Source organism: Nannospalax galili, unplaced genomic scaffold, assembly GCF_000622305.1.
Source record: "Nannospalax galili isolate Female #2095 unplaced genomic scaffold, S.galili_v1.0 scaffold744, whole genome shotgun sequence".
In the NCBI taxonomy this organism is placed as follows: Eukaryota; Metazoa; Chordata; class Mammalia; order Rodentia; family Spalacidae; genus Nannospalax; species Nannospalax galili.
Window position 1 is genome coordinate 1,977,170 of NW_008351509.1, and position 22,576 is coordinate 1,999,745.

General features: G+C 43.2%; 1 protein-coding gene and 2 pseudogenes across 8 annotated transcripts in view; 1 reads left to right on the top strand and 2 right to left on the bottom strand.

The window, feature by feature from the left end:
• The window catches only part of Tmco3 (transmembrane and coiled-coil domains 3), a 49,095-nt gene extending 36,081 nt beyond the window's left edge, over positions 1-13,014 (top strand). For all 8 annotated transcript variants that reach the window (XM_029553720.1, XM_029553721.1, XM_029553722.1 and 5 more), the window contains 4 exons: positions 3,814-3,964; positions 8,813-8,892; positions 9,717-9,866; positions 12,335-13,014. In XM_029553720.1, the coding sequence (XP_029409580.1) occupies positions 3,814-3,964; positions 8,813-8,892; positions 9,717-9,866; positions 12,335-12,448 (495 nt within the window). In that variant the 3' untranslated portion in view covers positions 12,449-13,014. The remainder of the gene's footprint in view (positions 1-3,813; positions 3,965-8,812; positions 8,893-9,716; positions 9,867-12,334) is intronic.
• Positions 13,015-13,326: 312 nt separating this feature from the next.
• Positions 13,327-13,909, bottom strand: LOC108491564 (annotated as a pseudogene).
• Positions 13,910-19,846: 5,937 nt separating this feature from the next.
• LOC115066843 lies at positions 19,847-19,965 on the bottom strand (annotated as a pseudogene).
• Between the last annotated feature and the right edge of the window lie 2,611 nt (positions 19,966-22,576).

The window sequence follows — 22,576 nt, forward strand, 5'->3', positions numbered from 1 at the left end:
AATGTCTTCAGGATGAATGGTAAAGACACTATGGTTACTGGGGCTGAGGAGATGACTCAGTTGGTAAAGTGTTTTCCTCTCAAGCATTGGGACCTGAGTTTGTGTTCCCAGCACCCACATAAAAAGCCAAGTACAGTGGAAAATGCCTGTAATCCCTGTGCCTAGGGCTCTGGGGAGGCAGAACAGGGGCATCTCTGGGGCTTGCTTACCATTCAATCTAGCTGAACTGGCAAGTTCAGTAAGAGAGCCTATTTCAAAAACAAAGCAAAACAAAAACCACCACCACCAAAAAAGATGGTAGATACTGATTGAGGAAGGCACCTGATGTTGGCCTCTAGCCTCCATGTGTGTACACGTACATTCATTAACATGTATACACATACACACAAAGTATAAAGAAACCATGATATATTCATACCAGTTAATGCTGCCCTATAATGAAACTGCTGGTTCACACAAAAATCTGTGTGCATCTCTAGAGTCATGCAGCAAAAAAACTGTCCCCCAAAACTGCATATTGCCTAGTTAATCCATTTGTATAGTACTTGTGAAATAGCAGTTTCAGAAATTGAGGAAATGAATGAGTGCCAGGAGTTAGGGAAGTCTGGCAGGTGATCTGGCTGAGCTACTGAGTTAGGATGCTACACTGGGAAACTTAAGTGTTCTTAAAACTGTGTCTATCTTGAGATTAAAGGTTTCAATTTTTTAAAAAAGTAAATTAACAAACTATTTCTTTATTATGGTATTTTGTAACCTTGAGGAAGCATAAGATTTGCTTCTGCTCATGAACTATTTCAAGAATGCTGTTTATTTAAGCATTTGCCCTCTCTTGCCCAGTCTAGAGTATTTTCTTAAAGGCAACTTCTAGCAAAGCTCTCTTATCTGGGTGGGGTTCAACTTACCTTCCCTAAAGGTATATGAGCTAGAGTGACTCTTCATTGGTGCTTGATTTTTCCCTCTGTTCATTTGACACTATTTGTTGGATACCTGCTGTCACATGCCAGGTATGGCAAGAGATGCGGGCCTTTGTACATCAGATGTTCTTACAGTTCATATCTGTTTCCAGTTAGAGGTGATATGACAGAGCTGCTGTTCATCTTCTCCCATGGTTTTGCAACTGGGTTTTATTTCTAAGGAGGTGGATTTTCTGGGCAGTAGAGCACACATATACCCACCTTAAGCATTGCTGTTGGTTTGTCCACAGTAGTCATCCTGATCTGTGCCATCAACATTGGTGGGAACACAGTTGTTCTATACTCTTCCCACTCTTGGTGTTGTCTGTCTTTAATCTTGACCCTTCTGTTGATGGCCATGGCACCCCACTGGGGTTGTGACTCCCATTTTCCTTGGGCTGCTAGAGTTGAATGTCTTTTTTAAGTGAAAAAGTCACCAGGGATCTGTTCTGATGTGTGCCTGTTGAGGGAGCAGACTGTTTCTCTATGGATTGGTAGTTTTCTTGTTCATTTATAGTATTTTTTTTTTCTTCTTTTTTTGGTCTTTTTGAAACAGGGTCTCCCTGTAATCCCAGCTGACCTGGAACTTACTATGTAGGCCAGGCTGGCCTTGAACTCACAGAGATCTGCCTGTCTCTGCCTCCCAAGTGCTGGGATTAAAGGCATGTGCCATCACATTGGCAGGATTTATGTATGTGTGTTTTGTGTTTATCCTGTGTTCATATATATGTATATACATATATATATGAACATATGTATATGTGTGTGTGCATTTTTTGTATGCTTTTAAACTGAGAAGAAATTTATTTTACCTAAGAGTCACTGTTTTAACTGTTTCGAAGTATGTTATTTGGTAGTTTTCAGCATGCTCACAATGCTGTGCCACTATCACTACTGTTCAATCATAGACCATTCTATCACTCTCCTCTCTTCACCTACTGGTCTCTTTTATGCTCCTGTGGGTTTGCTGCTTCTGGTTTCATGTAAATGAGATCAGGTACCATGTGGTAATTAGTGTCTGGCTTCTAACCTGATTGTGTTCAGGACCACATATAAGTGTGCCAGCAACACTCAGTTCACATGGCTGCATAGTGTTCTTTTTGTTTGTTTGTTGTTTTTGAGACAGGGTCTCCCTGTAGCCCCAGCTGGCGTGGAACTCACTACGTAGACCAGGCTGGCCTTGAATTCACAGAGATCTGCCCATCTCTGCCTCAAGTGCTGGGATTAAAGGTATACGCCACCACACCCTGCATTGTACCTGTTCTTGCTAATGCCTTCCTGGCTGTGAACTGCCTTTCATTCTCTTAATGTCAGTTTTCTTAATTTCATTATAATTCAGTTATCAAATGCTTTCTTTATGGTTAGGATTTGTTCCATCTGTGTAGACCTCTGCTGTTCTGGGCTCATGAGAAGCTCTGTTATCCTCTGCAAGTGTCATTGCTCTAGTTTTCTTTTTTAGATCTACAGTCCACCTAGGGATGAGTTCAGTTTTGGTGTAAGGTGATAGCTAAGGGTTCACTTCTTGTATGCACCTCTAAATGTCACAAAACAGACCTTGGCCATTGCTCTGTAGTATAACCTTGTCAGAATCCAAGTAGCTGTGTTGTATGCTTGCATGTATATACATTTGAGTTCATTCTTATACCTATGTATGATATGCTTGTACATGTGTGCGCTTGTAAATGCATGTGGATAGTATATGAATATGTTTATGTGTGTATATCTGCTAGTGCATGTGTATATGGTAAGCTGATGTGTGTGCATGTGTGATTGTGTAGGTGTAGGTGTCTATGCATGGGTGTTTCTGGTTCTCTGCTCTGCTTCCTGATCTGATCACCTGCTCTCACAGCCTCGTAGCATGCCATCCAGTAGCATTCTGGCCCCAATTTAGTTCTGTGTCAGAATTGTCATGGTTGTATTTGTGTTTTCTCCAGTTTCCTCTTAAGTTTTCAGATTCACCTTGTTACTTTTTATGCCTACACTGGTCTCATCAGCATTCCCCAGTCTGTTGATCACTTGAGGGTGTATTGACACCTCCCTGCTGCAGGGCATCCTTACTGTTTCTTGGGCTTCCTGGTGCCTCAGTGGCATGAATACCCTGGATACAGGGTTCCTGCCTTTGTAGCATCTATATCTTGATGTTTGATGCTGCTTTTTTTTAATGTCATCGCAAGTAGTAATTCTTTAAAATTTTGTTTTTCATTTGTCCGTTGCAGCTGTTTACCGTAGTTTTAAAACATCTTCACATTTGTTTTGTCTGTGATGCCCCAGAAGCCAGTCTTGAGCTCTGTGCTTAAAAGAACAAGAGTTAAAGGACTGGCTTGTCATGACCAGCATTCTCTCTGGCCTGGCTCACTGTATGCGTTACTCATCCTCTCTGGATTTGTGGAAGCTTTTCTCTAGTATCCTGTCAGTGGAGTTGCTCACTGGTGGTATCTGCCTTCTCTATGAAGTTTGAGGTTGATAAGAGGAATAGTTTCAGTGACATAGTCTGTTTCTTCCCTGATGTAAAAAAAAATGAATTACAAATATTCAAAATAAACTTTGGAAAATATCCTCATTCAAAAATACCACAGTGGCCTACATGAGTGACTGTTTGAAATATTTTTTTTCTCTCTGAGTATGATTAATTCAGCCAATGTTAGCCTCTGCATGTGGTCTCTTGGGCCACTCATAGACCCCAGCTGGGGCCTCACACAGGAGCCTGTGTCTCAGTGGTAGTGCCTGGGTGCTAGCCATTTCTGCTGTGCACCATGGTGCTTCTGCTGAGTTGAGGGGTGTCTGGCTATGAACATCGTCTGATGGTAGGTGTGAGACTCGGCAGTAGTTCCCATGTGAAGCTGGTCCCCCTCATTCTCAGGTCACAGAGCTGTTGGATGTCTCTATGGAGCTGGGCTGCTTCCTGGCTGGAGCATTGGTCTCTTCCCAAGGGCACGTGGTCACCGAGGAGATCACTGCTTATGTCGAGCCAATCCGTGACTTTCTGGCCATCATCTTCTTCGCATCCATAGGTACCCCCCTTTGTGTTCTAATTCCATTTGTTAAGCATGTGCAGATTAGTCTGTTATGTTTGTGTATAAATATGCTTTTCTAGAGCCTGAGGAGAAATCTTACTTAAAAAAGAGGGGAAATGAGCAGAAAAGTACAAGAATTAGCTGATTGATTGCTTGTCATGTTTCAGTGCAACGGTGAGCAGACAGGTAAAGATAACCTTCAGGGAAACAAAGCTTTCATTTTCAGGTCCCAGTGCTGGGGGTCCTGGAAATGCCCTGCAGACTGTGGGAACTCAGTGGATTCCGATCTTGGAAACTGAAGCAGTTGGAGGAAAGATGTCCTACTGTGCCCTGGCCTCCCTGCACTCTTTGCTTTATTGTTTGGATGTTCATATACTTTGCTGTGGCCTGCAGATTAAATGTAATCCCTGGAAGATATGGAAACTGCAAACTGGTCCGGAAATTTACATGGAAATACAAAGAGCTATACATAGCCATGTGAATCTTGACAGAAAGGCCCACAGTGGGGTGGTCCCTCACCTTATTAGGGGTGAAATTAAACTGTTTCACCAGTTGGTTTGGTACTCTGGGTAGAGCTTAGTGCACGAGGCATCAGTCAGGTGCAGGATGACCCACATAGAACAAGAATGTGGCTGGCTTATCCCTGGTCTCCATGACCCATATTCTTCCTGTGTTTGGTACTCCAACTTCACACTGTGACACCCACTGAACATGCTGACAACCTGCTGGTTCTGACTTCCCGGCCTTCTGTTCCCACTTCATAATCCCCTTTCATTTAGGCAGGCTCTAATAAAGTTGATGAGGTTCTCCCTAACCTACTTCCACATTCTTCCAGGTCACCTAGCTAATTTGTGCTCCTTCCTCCCTCTCCTGTCATCAGGGGTCATTTGAATATCCATGTTTCAGAGTGGTTCTTGTTTGTTTTAAAGATTTATTTATTTTAATGTTCATGAACATTTTGCCTACATATATGTAAGTGTACCACATGCATGCAGTGTCTGCAGAGGTCAGAAGAGGGCATCAGATCCCCTGGACCTGGAGTTGCAGGTGGTTGTTAGCTGCTCTGTGGGTGCTGGGAACCAAACTCAGGTCCTCTGCAAGAGCAACCAGTGCTTTTATTCACTGAGCCATCTCTTCAGTCCCAAGATTTATTTTTAATTTTGTCTATGTATGTATATATATATCTGTCTGTGAGGATGTGCACATGAGAACAGGTGCTATGGAGGCCAGGGACATCAGATCCCCCTGAAGTTGGAGTTATAGACAGTTGTGAGCCACCAGTGTGGGTGCTAGGAACCAAACTCAGATCCTCTGCAAGAGCAATACATGTTCTTAACCACTGAGCCATCTCTCCCTCCCCAGAGTGGCTCATGTTAAACCCAGAGTTCTGCCAGTATGTTATTTGAACAGAATACTTGCTTCATCACCTTTAAATTAGAATTCTCATTATGCAGAGAACCCTGGTTTCAGTCAGTATAACAACTCCATGTGCATATGCTTTGGTTCTTCATGCTAAGTACATCAAAGGAAATTCTACTTCTATTCACCAGGACATCTTTTTGCTCAGGGATCTGATCACATAAATGGCATCCACTCAACACAGAAGACATCTCAACCTGAGTTGAGTGAGTTCCAAGCATACCTACAGCCACTCTTTAGCAAGTCCAAGGACAGCACTAGTCAGCAACAGCCACAGGAACCGTTTGTTGGCAAGTGGGCTCTTTAAAAGAGATTGTACTTAAAGGGCATGAGGAACAAGGAGTGGTTTTTGGCACACAGTGAAAAACTTTCTGTGTTAAAGGAAAGTACAGGATGATGGGGAGAATAAGGGGTTTCCATGGTGAGGATACAGAGTTCATGACCTGGGGTCATGTGGGTAGCAACCATAGTGCAAATGTAATACCAGATTTTGTAGCCCATTTTCTTCCCAGTGACCAGGGTTGGCCCACATCCCAATCCAATATGTCATTTGTTTGGGTTTTTTAAAATTTATTATTTTTATTTTATGTGTGTGAGTGTTTTGCCTATGTGCATATAAGTGAATCCGTGTCGCGCAATGCCCACAGAGGCCAGAAGAGGGTTTTGGATCCCCTGGAACTGGAGTTATGGATGGTTAGCTGCCATATGGGTGCTGGGATTTGAACCAGGATCCTCTGCAAAAGTAGCCAGTGTTCTTATCCACTGAGCCATCTCTCCAGCCCCTGTCATCTATTTTGTTTTTGTTTTTGTTTTTTGGGGGGCGTATTTTTGAGACAGGATCTCCCTATAGCTCCAGCTGTCCTGGAATTCACTCTGTAGACCAGGCTGGCCTTAAACTCACAGAGATCCGCCTGCCTCTGCCTCCCGAGTGCTGGGATTAAAGGCATGCACCACCACGCCCGGCACCTATCATCTGTTTTACAAATTAAGTTTTACTAGGACACAGTCACACTCATTCATTTACATTTTATCAGTTGCTGCTTCTGTGCTTCTATTAGCTTGGGATGTTACTAAAATATACCCCAAACCAGGCATCTTAAACAGTAGGTACGGTAGGTATCTCTCACTCCAAAGTTTGTTTATCAGTAAATGTTCACAGACCCTTACCTTACCAGGTGCAGTCCCATCAGGTGGAACTTACTCCTACCTGTTGCCCCTTGTTACCTGGTTTAGATCCTGACTCCAGATAGTCCCCTGTGAAGAGGGTTTCAACCTGAGTTTGTCCATAGCAGGCTACAGTGGCAGAACTAGATCAGGGTCCTTATGGCACTATCTATGCCTCTAGAGAGGAGAGGCTGCTGACTGGCACTGCCTACCATCCTCATCTGGTTCATTGAGCAAGGTTCAGTTTTGAGGTATTCATCTCTACTGGGCAATAAGAAGATTCTAGAAGCAGACCCTGCAGGGCCTGGGGTAGGTCTTAGAAGTTGATTGTCACATACCTGATGGGCCCTGGCTTTGGGAGTATCTTATAGACCTCATTCAGCTGGTCATTGGTCATCTGTGGCCTGTACTGACCATGAGGCTGACCATTTGCTTTACTTGGCAAATATTATCTACCCACCTCCCAAATCTGTGTTTACAGATAAGGAAACAGACACTTGGAGGCCAAGAGACTGGCCAGTATCTACATCAGCCAGTGACTGAGCCTGTACAGTCTACCTTACATTGTATCAAGAATGAGACATTCACCATGAGAGTAACCATCAACTGGACAGCAGGCAGTTCATTTGCCTTCCTGTCACTGTGGCAAAGGTCTTGAAATGCAGATTTCCTGTCTTTTGTTGGCGTTCTCAGCATTGACTTTGGTGGATTTGATTTCCCAGATGTTTGTTCACATTCATCTGGGCAAGGAAATGCCATCTGCAGAACAGGAAGGCTCTGGGTAGGCTCTGGTATCTCAAAGGAGTTCTCAGCTGGCAGAGCAGGTACAGGAACTCCCTTTGTAGATGAGCTAAGCAAATAAGATCGTGCCAGGAGAGTCATCATGACCCAGCTAGAAATGGGAAAAGCCAGACCAGTGCCCAGCATAGGGTGTCATGAGGGAGGGATGTGGGTCACTTAGCAGTTATCCACAGCTTTGGAAAAGAGAACTCTGCCTGGGTGGGCTGCAGGCAGGAATCCAGGAAGACAGAGAGCCCAGGTGCTCCAATGTGCAGGTTGCTCCTGTCCCACATGGGCTCTACCTGGGGAATCTCTGCCAGCCCTGATTATTATGGGACAGGATAACTATCACCATATACCACATACTCTCATGAACTCAGCTATACCTGTAGGATGGGATATGACACCCAAACATCCAAACTCTGATATTACCAAGGAAATCTGCAGGGGCTGGAGGTACAAGTCTTGGAGGGATGTCCAGGACTGATCAGCTTATAGAACTCATAATCAGCTGGCCAATGAGGAGACTCCAGGGGCCCATCACAGGACTTAGGGGGCATGAACAATGTTTAGGGGATGTGGCTAGGGGAGGTGGTAGGTCCATGGATCATTTGGAGTAGCAGTCCGATTTATGGGTACAAACTCTAAGAATGGACCATAGAAGAGCAGCTACAGCCGATGGGGCTGGGGGAGGGAGAGAGAGCTCAAAAGGGTCTAGACATACAGCCTGAGAGGCAGGAGGGCCAGGTAGGCATACACCACAGAGTCCCAAACCACATGGGGAGGCATATCTATTCTCAGGAAAGAGGAAATTATCTATGAAGGAAAGAGGACATTATTTTGTGTTTGTGAATAAAACAGAAAGAGGCTGAGTAGTCTATTGAGTGTAGTTTTTTTTTTTTTTTTTTTTTTTTTTTTTTTTTTTTTTTTTTTTTTAAAAAACAAAAAAAAAAAAAAAGGCTGGGGAGTTTTTTTGGTTTTTTTTTTTTTTTAAAAAACAAAAAAAAAAAAAAAGGCTGGGGAGTTTTTTTGGTTTTTTTTTTTTTTTATTTTTTTTTTTTTTTGCTTTGTTTTGTTTTTGTTTTTTTGAGACAGAGTCTTACCAGGTCTGGAACTTGCTATGTAGACCACAGTGGCCTCATAGAGGTCTGCCTGCCTCTGTCTCCTGAGTGTTGGAATTAAAAGTGTGCGCCACCACTCCTGGCTGCTGAATGGTCTTGACTCCAGGGCCAAGGCCTTCTGATAGAGAGGGCCTCAGGTACTGGAAGATGATGAGGCTTTGAGTGGGCGGAGACTCATCCACCTGCATGCAGCTGCCTATCCTTCTGCCTCTGCGCCTCTTTGGAGGAGTATGGAAACAGATATCTAGGGAAGGTCTTCCCTGTGGCTTCTCTATTTTGTGAGCCAAGTGAGAAATGATAAGGACTGAGTGTAGATTGGGACAGTTCCTGTTTTGAGGTATCTTGTTCCTGTCTCCCACAGGACTTCATGTGTTCCCCACCTTTGTGATATACGAGCTGACTGTGCTGGTATTCCTCACCCTGTCCGTGGTGATCATGAAGGTATGAGGCATTCTCTTAGCACTCACAACTGATGACATCCACACTGCTCTGTTACACATTTGCACAGCAGAGCATTTCCTGATGGGCCTCATTTCCAGCCAGCTGCTGCATAAAGCCCCATCAACACTCATGTCTCCAAGCATGACTGTGGAGCAGTCCTCCCTGACCCACAGTGCCCTTAGCAAACCTAGGAGGCAGGTCTGGACCAGGGGTTTGGATGGCGGGATGTTCTGTTTTATTCAGAATTGAGATATTTTAAGTTGAGTGTTCCTAGGATCTGACTTTTGAGCATCTTTCTGGATATGTGGGCTTATTCTAGATGGGTCTAAGGAATAGCCAGTGCTTTGTACTGATGGAAGTGTATGTCAACATGCAAGAAATCCAGCAAGCACTTCTCAGTGTCCATCCTCATGACCACTAATGACTGTGTTGCTGCTGAATTTATAGTACAGCTGCCTCTTCAGCTAATGAGGTGCCTGTCAGTTCTGGGCTGTTCTCACCTGAAGAACATCTCATGTACAGAAAGAATTTCGACCTTGAACACTTACTATTTAATACTGTTGATTTGATTTGCTGGGAGAAGGCTTGTTTTCTGCCAACCAACCCAAACCTTTTATTTTGCCACTTTCTATTTAGATTTAAGATAGTTTGCATTTATTTGGTGCCTTCTGGGTATCTGACATGCCACTGTGTGTACTCTCCTACTTAATTTGTGACTAGAAACAATGTCAGCCATTGATGTTTTCCATCTCGGTTCTGTTTTATGTGGGTGATTTTGTCTGGCTTTTGGTCTTGAACAGTGATGTGATAAACAGCTCTTTCAGTTTGTATTGGCAGTGCTGGTCTTGTCTCTCATCCTGCCAAGGAGCAGCCAGTACATCAAGTGGATCGTCTCTGCAGGACTGGCACAAGTTAGCGAGTTCTCCTTTGTCCTAGGAAGTCGAGCACGGAGAGCAGGCATCATCTCTCGTGAGGTGAGTGTCCAGCAGGTGGTGAATGTCCATCATCTGACAGACGTGGCGGTCCTGTGGAGCACATTGAATGCTTCAGTGCAAGCATTTCTAGGAAAGAGTGGATACTCCTAACTCCTGCGGGGCCTGACTCAGTGGTCCAGGTACACCAAGCCCCAGAAGCAGCAGCATGTACCTTGTGGGCACTGAGCTGGGCTGGGAGGAAGCTTTTGGTGGGATCATGGAAAGTGGACTTGGCTGTTCCCTTCTCATACAAGATGTGGAAATTTTCAGGTGAAAGTTACTAGTTAATGCTGCCATTACATTTTATACTTGATCTTAGCCAAAAGGCTAAGAAGTGATGCCATTATTGTTCTACAATAATTATAATTAAGAGACTGACAGTTTCTGAGAAGTAAACCCACTTTTTAAAGCTGGGGTGCTACCTTGCACATTAACAACATCCAAAAAGCCTGCAATGTATGGCTGTTTCCCAAAGCTCCCACTGAAGCACAGGGAAGCTTGTGGGGCCTTCGCAGTTCAAAAGCTGTCCTTGTGTAAGGAGTGTGAGGAAGTTGCATTGGGAAGGTGAAAGTACAGTGTAGACCTTGCTGGAGAATAACAGGCATCACTGAACCTGCAGAGCTGCATCATGGGATAAGAAAGAATCCTGTTGGGGCTGGAGAGGTGGCTCAGCAGTTAAGAGCACTGACTGCTCTTGCAGAGGACCCAGGTTTGATTCCTAGCACCCACATGGCAGCTACGAACCGTCCTTAACTCCAGTTCCAGGGGAATCCAAACCATCTTCTGACCTCCGTGGCAGTGCACTCCCACAACGCAGCTACGAACCGTCCTTAACTCCAGTTCCAGGGGAATCCAAACCATCTTCTGACCTCCGTGGCAGTGCACGACATGGGTGCGCTCACATACATGCAGGCAATACACTCATACACAATAAAAAAAAATAATAAATAAAATTAAAAAATAAAAGAAAAAGAATCCTGTTTTGGTCACTCACTCTGGCTTATAAGCAGACATGTAGGGATCATTTTCAGACTAGTGGAGAATCCAGGCTGATACCTTGGAATTTATCAGAACTGACCAAAGTTTTCTGTTAGTAGTCAAATCTCAGTTCTTCCCTCTCCAAATGTCCTCTCCCCGTGGCTCTATTTTGGCCTTAAAGGATGGCTAAGCTTCAGGCTCGCAGTGTACCTTCTGACACTCAGTGAGCCACTCAGTATGTGCTGTGCTCCTGACACTGAGATCACACTCAGCATGTGCTGTGTAGTTGTAAGATTCCTGGGAGATGTGAACAAACATTTACTCTCCCCAGATAGGGAACCAATGACAGACCAAAGTAAGGGTCAAAGTTCAAATTGGTGAACCCAGTGAGCTTTATTAGGGTTACTTACAGGAGGAGAAGTGACTCAAAGACAGCTGTGTCACCAAAGCCCACCCCAGCATAGATGACCACTCAGGAAAGCAGGAAAGCTGGAGCTCACTGCACAGCCTGCAAGCAGTTCAACAGGTTGGAGAGTGTCCTTTCCAGGCAGCTCAGCTGATCTGAGCCTTGTCAGGGTAGCTCCACTGATGTCTGTCTGCTTCTTCAGGTAGCTCTGCTGGTCTCTGCTTCTTCCAAGGGCTCAGTTTGTCTGAGAGCTCTCAGCATTCCTTAGGGCTTATATATACTTGGGAAGGGAGAGGCCTAGTGAGCTTCCTCAATTTCATGGACTTTCTGAAGCTATTGAGTTGTTTACTTCCTGAGGTCAATGAGCTTCTGTGCAGGATGGACTATTTTGCCTCCCTTCAAAACATCTTGTTGTTGGGACTGGAGAGATGGCTGAAAAGTTAAAGAGTATGGCTGCTCTTGCAGAGGCCTTGGGTTCAGTTCCCAGCACTGACATGGTGGCTCATAACCATCAGTAACTCCAATTCCAGGGAATCCAATGCCCTCTTCTAACCTCCATGGGCATTGCAGACATGGGTGTACTTACATACATGCATACAAGCCACTCATACACATAAAGATGTCACTGATTTGATTCAATAGACCTTCATATAGATGGCAGAATGTATGAAAGCCAGTGGGGGAGCTATAAGAGGGTGCCAATGGGAAAGAGGGTATAAAGATGATTAAGATATTATGTATAAAATACACAAAAATTCAATAAAAAATATACCAATAAGTAAAATTACCAAAAAGTCCTGTTATTTACCGCCATTTAGATAACCCTGTTGTTTACCTTTCTTTAGAACAACTTGTTGTTTACCTTCCTTTAGAATGTTGTTTATCCAACTTCTCTCCAAGGTGGAAGTTTTATCTTGGAGGAAATTGCTATACAACAGCAGTATCTTCCTGATGCACAGTGAGACCGTGCTCAGCATGTGCTGTACAGTGAGACCACAGTACTTCCTTATGTTCAAGGGAGATGGTGCTTTGAATTACACCTTCTGATGCTCTTGTGACTCTTCTCTCCATTCACCTCTTGCAGGTGTACCTCCTTATACTAAGTGTGACTACACTCAGCCTCTTACTTGCCCCCGTGTTATGGAGAGCAGCAATTACAAAGTGTGTGCCAAGACCAGAGCGGAGATCTAGTCTCTGACAGCAGCGGATGTTAACTGATTGTGGCATTGGGACCCTACGTGGGACTGTGAGACCTGAAACTATCTGTTGTTGCACCTTCCTGCTAGCCTCTCATTGGCGACAGAGGACCACTAACAGAGGCAGTGCCCTCGTGTTTGCCTGCTTTTTAAAAACTCTCCTGTTGTGTTTAAGAATTTTTCAGAGTAATTTATTTGCAGTCAATTGATTATGTACAGAATTATAGCACTGCATTTTATAAATCGCCTTGACTATTTTGCCTGAATGTGCCTTTTTTTCTTAAAATTATTAACTTCCTATTGTTAATTCATCAGCTCATGACTTTTTGGTAAAGAACAAAAGTTAGGAAGTTTTTTTTTTAATTTATTGTACAACTTTAGAATTACAATCAGTTGGTCAACTATTTGTTATTAAATATCTGCAATATGAGAATTTAATTCTATTCTTGAGTTTGGCAACTTACTTTTGAGCCTTAAAGTCTATGTTTTTTAGATGAGAAAAATATCTTAGATGTCTACTTGCCTGTTACAACTATTTTAAATAAAAGTTTCGTGTTGATTTTTATTAGTTTTATCACTCTTAAAATATTTGATTTTGAATCACAAGAATATATTCCTTTTTAAAAATATTTTATTTATTATTTTATGTGTATGCATGTATTGCCTGCATGTAGATAAGTGCACCCATGTCGTGCAATGCCCTCAGAGGACAGAAGAGGCTGTTGGATCCTCTGGAACTGGAGTTATGGACAGTTGTTAGCTGCCATGTGGGTGCTGGAATTGGAACCCGGGTCTTCTGCAAGAACAACCAGTGTTCTTAACTGCTGAGCCATCTCTCCAGCCCCGCAAGAATATATATATATATTTATGTTTAGGGCTTTTATTCTCGTATTTTAAGCAGCTCAGGCTCCTTTCTGTTAGTTCTCACAAAGTGTGCTTCTCTGGGTGGGGCGGGCTGGTGTTTCAAATGAACCCAGGTCCCTTTCTCTTTGGCTTCCTTTTTTGTTCTGGTCATTTTCCTTCACGCACGTCAGGAAGCTGTCTTGGCTCTTAGAGTGCTTAATATGCTCAATGTGCACATTAATTCTCTTGGCAAGAATCTTGCCCTTAACTTGCTTGTTTCCAGCAATGCCAACAGCATGCTGAATGACGTTGTAGACTCTCCCAGTTTTGCCATGGTAGCATTTGTGGGGCAGTCCTTTTTGAACAGTACCCATTCCATTAATGTCTAATCTCACCCTTCTTGTAGATTCACATGTATGTGGCCAAAGGAACAACTCCATGTTTTCTAAAAGGCCTAGAGAACATGTAGCGGGTGTCTCTCCTCTTTCCCTTTGTGTTTGTCATTTTGGTGAATCACTGGAAGATGGCTGCTCCAGCAGAAAGGAAGGGGGCGGGGCCTCGCACACTTAGAAGGCCCACGGGCTCAAGAATATTTATTCTTAAATAAAGACCATTTATGATCAGGACATAATTATCTTAAACTTACTGAGAATCTTTACTTTTTTTGAGACAGGGTCTCCCTGTAGCCCCAGCTGGCCTGGACCTTGACCAGCTGGCCTCTATCTCACAAGAGATCCACTTGCCTTTGCCTCTGCTGGGATTAAAGGCATGCCACCATGACGAGCTGAGAATCTCATTTTTAAGATATATTTTGTGTGAGCCAATAATCATTGTGCAAAATCTAGCCAGTGTTTTTTGCCAAGATTATTCATATGCCATCACATAATTGTCAAAGACCAAATTAACATGTTTTAAAAATGTTTAACATCTAACTTTAGTATTTAAACAGTATATTTTGATTATCAGGTGCCCTAAAGATGAAGACCTGACCCTTGCCAGGCCTTCTCTAAGGGACATGATGAGTCTCTGTGCTGCTAAGGCTTGTTGCTGGATCATCTGTCAGGAACTGAAGTTTACTCCTTTTAGTTCTGGATGTTGGGAAGCCCATGGTCAAGGAGAGGAGGGCTGTGTCTCTGCCATGGGGGTGGGGGTGGTACCCTATGGCTACATGCTGAGGATCACCTGATCTCAAGAGAGTGGCAGAGGGAGAGCTCCCAGGAGCCTGTTTATAGTGGCATTAGTCCATCCACGAGGCAGGTCCTCCTTGACCTAAACTCCTGCCTCTCCCCGCCAACACTGGTTCATTGGAGGTTAAGTTTCTAACACCTGAGTTTTGGGGACACAAACATTCACACATAGTAAGGCTTTTATTCTTTTTAGTTGCACATATTTCATATTTCAGTTGACAGATATTGTGTGCATGTATACTGTACCACACAGCTGGCACTTTAAACCAGTGTTTTCCTCCAAATAACTGGTCTTAAGAGCAAGGCAATTTGACCACCATACTCTGAGGCAAAGAGACAGAATATTAGGTGTGATTATGTATTGCGTATGTATATTACGGATTATAGAAATGTAAATTAAGCCATCAAAGTCAATTACAATAGATTGTGTCTGCTCTAAATGAAGAAATGATATACACATGGGTTTTTAGACAATAGTTTTGGTCTTCTAAGTGACACCAGCTTGCTGACTCCTCCATCTCTTCCCCCATGTTGGGACATGCTGAGTGAGGAAGGTATCCTTTCACAGCTGCTGGCCAGAAGTGACTTGTGTCCTGCCTGTGTCACACCCTCTCCTCTCACATTCCAGAGCCCTTAAGGGGCTTTGTGTCTACCACCTGTGGCTGCTGGGGGAGAGGACTCTAATTTTGTTGGTCTGAATAAAACCTACTGCTAGTAGGTGACATCTTTCCAATGAGAAATTAGCACCACTCTGTGAGTGATAGAGTTTCAACAGCCACTTACCCATAAGAGAACAGTTTAAGGAGACGTTAGCTGGCTTGGAACTGACGAGCTGGCCGAGTAATTCTCCCTGTGGCCCTAGAGGGTGCTACTCAAGTCCCATCAACCACCCTGCCATGCCAGGTCCGGTCTCCTGGACATTAAAGCCCCAGAGCCCTATCCTAGGCTCTGCTAGCCTTTCTCTCCCATCTTTCCATCTTCATCTATGTACTCACATGCTGAGCTAACACAACCCTCTCTTTACCTCATGATCCTCTACCCTTTTGCCTAGGACTGTCGTATCCATCCCATCACCACTGTCTGCATGTGTCCTTAGGGTGCAGTGTGGCACTAGAAAGTGAGGGGAGAGTTTGTTTGGGGCAGCCTTGCTGTGGACATAGTTACTAGTGACAGATCAGGGCATTTCCATCATCTCAAATTTTAGATTTGGCCTCTGTTAGAAAGTTAGTTCCTACTGAACCAGTATCTAAAGCCATCTTGGGGAACTGGGCTTCTGAGCCTGGACATGCAAAGATGGTGGGGGTGGCTCTGAGAGTGGCAGGGGTCCCAGAGCACCTCCTGATCCTCAGCTTCATTCTCAGACTTTCATGACCTTCCCAAGTACCTTATCTACTTGCTTTTGCTAATTTCCTTTTTTCTTTACGGTGTGAGGGATTGAACCCAGAGCCTCCTGGTGGGCTATATCACCGGTTTACAGCTGCAGCATCTTTGCTAAGATTTTGATAAAAAACAGCATTCTTAGTTGGTCAGGCCACTGTCTTTCCTTACATTTTTCCCATGTTGACCTACCTGTTGCCCAGAGGCCTCTTGTGAGCTGTGCTACATCAGACCCCTTTACTGTGACAAGTCCTTCTGGCTCTTCACAACTCCATATAGGCAGACTGGGAGAGCAACAGGTGGAAGAGAGGGTCAACTGTTTGCATTGGGCAGGGGTCCTTCAAGACAGACCAGGGAAGGCCAGCTGCTAGGAAGGGTTAGGAAGGCTCCACACCAAGCCATCTTATTGTGTCCTTTTTGCTCCTGCTTGGGGTCGGTGGACACTATTGAAGATGTCTGCAGGAGAGGGAAGAGTTTCCTGAGTGCCTGACTTGCATCCTGGAGAGCTGGGTGTGGTCCTAGCAGGCTTGTTAGTGGAGTATGCAGCTTGCACCTACAGAACCTAAGGATGAGCCTGGTGCTCTGTCATTAGTGTGGACTCAGCTTTTTTTTTTTTTTTTTTTTTTTTTTTTTTTTTTTTTTGGTCCTTTCTTGGGACAGGTTCTCCCTATAGCCACAGAAGTCCTGGAACTTGCTGTGGAGACCAGGCTGACCAGACTGGCCTAGGTCTCACAGAGATCTGCCCACCTCTGCTGGGATTAAAGGCATGTGCCATCACACCCAGCTCAACTTTTACATTTAGCTAGAATGTTTTATGACATCTAAGGAAAGCAAAGAATGCCTGGAGAGACTGACTGGGGAGGAACAGTGCCGGAGTTCAGGAACAAAGAAATCCTCCAAAAGTTTGGTCATTGGCCAAAGGGCATTGGTATTTCAGAATAAAAAGCATTTAAGGAGTTGTCTGGTATGATGCAACACTGTTCCTCTCGTTCCAGCATAGAGGCGGATGTGTTCAAAAGCTGTTGTGTCCAAAAGATGAGGTGCTGATGGCACAGAAAAGTGTCTGGGTTTCTCTAGCTCTCATCAGCCTACATCAACTTAGCCTGGTCTGCATGCTGCACACCAATCGGGAAAAGGTTGGATGGATCTGGAGTCAGGTATTTCCTCCTGTCACCCACCTTGGTGGGACTTAAGGGGCAAGGGTAATGGAGCTGGCTCACCAGCCTTCCTGAAGTTGTTTGTACAGAAGCCGAGGCTCTTGGGAGCATTTGGAGACCCTGCGCAGGTGAAGGCAAGAGAGATGTGCAGACGAAGGCCTGGGAGGAGCTGACTTCCAGGATGGAGTGGGAAGGAAAGGAGATGGCTCTGGCCACCTTCCCACTGTGTTTTGGGGTCCTGGTAATCAGGCCATGACCAATCACGGAGGACTCTGTCCCTGGAGAGAAAGGGATAACAAGTGCAGGTGCAGCTAGCACCTCCAAAGAGGGAGGCGACAACCCCTAGAACAGGGGGACCCTGGTCTGGAGGGACAAAAGCTGTGCCAGAATGTAAGATATAGTGTTCAAGGGATGTATCTTCTACCTGGTTGGATTGGGTCAGGTGCCTGTTGTCTAGAGGGCAGTGGGGATGCAGGTTTACAGAGGAAAACGTGGACTGAGGGGCGTCGATCATTCATCAAAGGGGACTCACTGTGTGATAATGTCCATGGAAAAGCAGGATGATGCGCATTAGACGTCACAGCTAAACACAGATGGCCTCTGCTCCTGAATTCCCCAATCCTTATGGGCAATGTACTTGTGTTGGGAACCAATTATTTTGTTCCAAAACTGTACTTGAAAGATAGATTTTAGGCAAATACTGTAGAGCAAGAGGTCAAAGATCTAGAAGGAAACTGGCCCAGGGCATGGTGGACAGACTAAAAGTGTCTGTAGCTCTGGCTGAATTTCAGCTGGTGCTCACGAGCGTCATGAAGAACCAGACTTCCTCCATTCCTGTGTTATTGTCAGTTTCACCTTTGTTGTAACTATTGGTCTGTTTGACCCCAAAAGTACATGGAACAGCACCTTGGGAACTAAACTTTAAGGTTAAATGAAGGCCAATTACATCCATTTTTGGAAGATTTCCGAACAGGTACCTTTAGTGTAGTGTTTAGTTTTGATTTTTCAGAGCAATGACATGAACCTTGAGTTCACCTGAGCATTCGTTTCCAGCTTCTTCACAGCTTTCACAACACAAAAACAACAAGTGCCAAATGAGTGCATAATAGAAGAATTTCTTGTTTTTTTCCTTAATATTTTCCTGCAGTGTTTTTATCTGTGAAACTACATAAGTATGTCCTTGACATTGCTGCCCATTACAGGTGTCAAATGAAACAGTCATTTCTGTTTTCAACTTTTCAAGCATGTGTTTGACCAATTATCAGGTCTGAAGTACATTCATGTTTGCTAATTATGATGAAGTCTAATTTTGAGGTAACATCTTGCTATTACTTCTCTTAGTGTCGATAGATTTTGTTGTCTGTTTTCTCTGATGAAGCCCTTACAGTTAGACTAAATAACCAAAAAACTTAACTCTGATGGAGGAGATGGGTGATGAGTAGCCTGAGGTTCCCAAGTGCCACCTCTACCAGGCTGTGGGAACTGGGGACAGTCTGACACTGCTCAGGGGCCTCGAATATGTGGAGGAACGGGAATTCATGTTCATTGCTGATGGGAATGCAGATGGCACAACCACTTTGGAAGAGGTTTGGAGTTTCTGAAAAAACTAAGCATACTTTACATAGGGTCCAGCAGCTCCACAGGGCTTAGCCACAGGAGCTGAAATTCGTACCCACACAAAAATCTGCACATGGTTGCTTATAGCAGACTTTTCTTTCTTTCTAAAAATATTTATTTTTTATTTTATATGTATGAGTGTATTGCCTGCATGTATAAGTGCACCCATGTTGTGCAGTGCCTGTGGAAGCCAGAAGAGTGTATCAAATCCTCTGGAACTGGAATTTGGACGATTGTTAGCTGCCATGTGGGTGCTGGAAATTGAACCCGGGTTTTCTGCAAGAGCAGTCAATGCTCTTAACATCTGAGCCATCTCTCCAATCCCTAGCAGACTTTTCATAACTGCCAAAATGCAGTAGGTAGGTGTCTGTCAGTGGGTGGATTAGTAATCTGAGGACTATCCAGAGAGTGGACTACGAAAAACTAAAAAAAAAAAAAGTTACCAAGTTTAGGTGCATATTGTTAAGTAAAGAAGCAAATCTGAAAATGTTGCATGCTCTCTGATTTCAACTATGTAATATTCTGGAAAAGGCAAAACCATTGGAACAGTAAAAAGTTAAGTGTTGGCTGGGGAGATTTGGGGGAAGAATTGACAGAGTACAGAGGACTTGTAGGTTGTAGGGCAGTGAATAGTTTTAATGAAACTATTCTGTATGATGTTGTGGGGGTTATATGCCACTGTATATTAGTTCAAACTCATAGACTATATAATAACAAGAATGACCATAGCACAGACTGTGCACTCTGGATGACAATGACATGTCAAGGTAGGCATTAATTGTAGCAAATAGACCATTCTGAGGCTGGATGCTGGGGAGACCATGTTTAGGGGGGTGGTTTTAGGATATGGAAGAATTGTGTGTTTTCTGCTCCATTTTGCTGTGAATCTAATACTTCTCTAAAAAATAAAGAGTGTTTGGAGATACAGCTCAGCAGTATGCTTGTCTACCATATTCAAGATTCCAGATTCAATCACCTGCACTGCCATTATTTGTTTTTTAAATTGGGTTTTGTTTGTTTGTCTGTTTGAGATGAAGGTCTTACTATGTTGCCAAAGCTGAGCTTGAACTCAAAGTCTTCCCAGCTGAGTCTCATGAGTACCATGGATCAAAAGTATGTAGGAGCACACCTAGCTCATAAAGTGTGTGTGTGTGTATATATGTATATATATATATATATATGTGTATATATATATATTTTTTTTTTGGTCTTTTCACTAAGCCTACAACACCCAGTATTCCCAGGCAGAATCCCATCCAAGTACTAACCAGGCCCAATCATGCTTAACTTCCAAGATCAGAGGAGACCAGGTGTGTGCAGGGTGGTATGGCTGTAGACTTAATTTTCAAAGGCAGTATTCTATATTTCCTCATGGAACTTTTACAAATCTGAATTAATTTCTAATTATATATATATATATTATATATATATATATATTTTTTTTTTTTTGGTCTTTTTGAGACAGGTTCTCCCTGCAGCCCCAGGTGACCTGGAACTCCCTTTGTAGACAAGGCTGGCCTTGAACTCACAGAGATCCACATGCCTCTGCTTCCTGAGTGCTGATGCATCTTTCAATAATAACTTTAAACATCAATGTCCTCAACTCCCAAAAGACACAGGCTAGTTGAATGGATTAAGAAATAAAATTCATCTTTTGTCTACAAGAAACTTACCTTCCTGTCAAAAACAGGCACCACCTTAGAGTGAAAGGATGGAAGAGAACATTCCAAGCAAATCCAAGTGCTGGGATTAAAGGTGTGTACCACCATGCCAAGCTTAACAACTTTATAAAAATGTATTTATTTTTTTTTAATTTTATGTATATGTGTATATGGCCTGCATGTATGTAAGTGCACCCATGTCATACAGTGCCTGAGGAGGTCAGAAGAGGGTGTTGGATCCCATGGAACTGGAGTTATGGACCGCTGTTAGCACTAGTCTGACCTTGCTCTCAGAGAGATCTACATTTCTCTGCTTCCCAAGTGCCGGGATTAAAGGTGTGCACCACCATCTTGGGCTAAAATATATTTCTAATAGTTTGTTGGTATATAAAAATATAAATTGCCAAGTGTGGTGGCACACACCTTTAATCCCAGCACTCAGGAAGCAGAGGCAGGCAGATCTCTGTGAGTTCAAGGCCAGCCTGGTCTACATAGTGAGTGCTGCTGGTGCTACAGGGAGACCCTGTCTCAAAAAGAACTAAAACAATACAAAAACATACAAAAAAAGAGAACAAAAATATAAGTTACTTATTTTCCGCACTGGAGTCTGAACCCAGGTGCTCATAAATCCTTGCCAAGTGCTCCACCACTAAGTTACAGTTCAGCCCCTGAATTGATCTTATTTCCAGAGGAATTGCTAAATTCACTGGTTAACTGCAGTAGATTTCTCAGTTTCCCACATGTGCAGTCACCTGAGAATAAATATATCTTCCTATCCATATCTATGCCTTTATTTTTCTTTTGAAGTTTTTAATTTGTTATTCTCTCTTTGTGTCTCTTTCTCTGTCTCTGTCTCTGTCTCTCTCTGTGTATGATGTATATGGGCATGGGCATGCCACTGTGCTCCTGTGGAAAATCAGAGGACAACTTTCAGGAGTCCATTCTCTCTTCCACCTTGTTAAAACAGGGTCTCTCATGTTTCTGCCTCCCTTGTCTTTTTTAAAAAAATTATTATTTTCATTCTTTTATGTGTATGCATGTATTGCCGGCATGTATGTAAGTGCACCCGTGTTGTGCAATGCTGTGGAAGTCAGGAGAGGATATCAGATCCTCTGGAACTGGAGTTATGGATGGTTGTTAGCTGCCATGTGGGTGCTGGGAATTGAACTCAGGTCCTCTGCAAGAATAGCCTGTGCTCTTAATGTCTGAGCCATTTCTCCAGCCTTCTTTCTTTTCAGTCTTAGAACTCTAGGCTAGCTGGCCTGTGAGTTTCTGGGCAATTTTCCTGTCTTCATCTCCTAGCTCTGTAGAAGTGTGGGATTACAGACGCAAAGCACTGCATCTGGCTTTGTATTGGTTCTGGGGATTAAAATTCAGGTCATTAGGCTTGCACAGGTAGCACTTTTGCCCACTGAGGCATGTTATTGGCCTTTTTTTCTTGTCTTATTGTACTGCTTAAAAGTAAATTTCCTTTATCCTGACACTACTAAATTCTAAATCTTTTGCCCAGCTCTACTTGGAGTGAGAACAACTTCACATTACTACAGCACTGCTGTGGTACTTAGCAATAATGAATAACTTCTTTTCTTGACTAATATTTGCAACATATAAAATCATTTTCAGTTGTCCCCAAAATGTCCTTGTAGCTTTAAAAGTTTTATTGAAATATAATTGACTACTATAATTAAATCCACTCATTTATATGAAAATTTGTTTTGTGGGGCTCAGCGGTTAAGAACACTGACTGTTCTTGCAGAAGACCTGAGTTTGAATCCCAGTACCCACATGGCAGCTAACAACTGTCCATAACTCCAGTTCCAGGGGATCCAACAATCTCTTCTGTTCTCCGTGGGCACTGCACAACGCAGGTGCACTTACCTACATGCAGGCAATACATGCATATGCATTTTTTAAAAAAAAGAAAATATGTTTTGTTTTATTGTTAAAATTTTTTATCATTCTTTAAATTTTTAATGACTGCATGATTAGAAGAAGCATTTCACTACAGATTTAACATATTCAGTAACACACTCCAGACCAAGAGTACATCTCTTTCACAAGTGGGTGCAAGTTTCTAGGTTCACAGTTGAGTTAATACAGTTAGTTATACAATATTGAACTCAGTATAAGCCCTGTAAGACATAAAATTGAATGAATGTTTTAACCTTTAAAAAAAGATCTCCATTTCATTTTAAAATATATCATTCCTTGCAGAAAGACTCATTGTTTTTGCTACTAACACTGAGATGTTGGCACATGCATCTCTAATCTGTATGTATCTGATTATT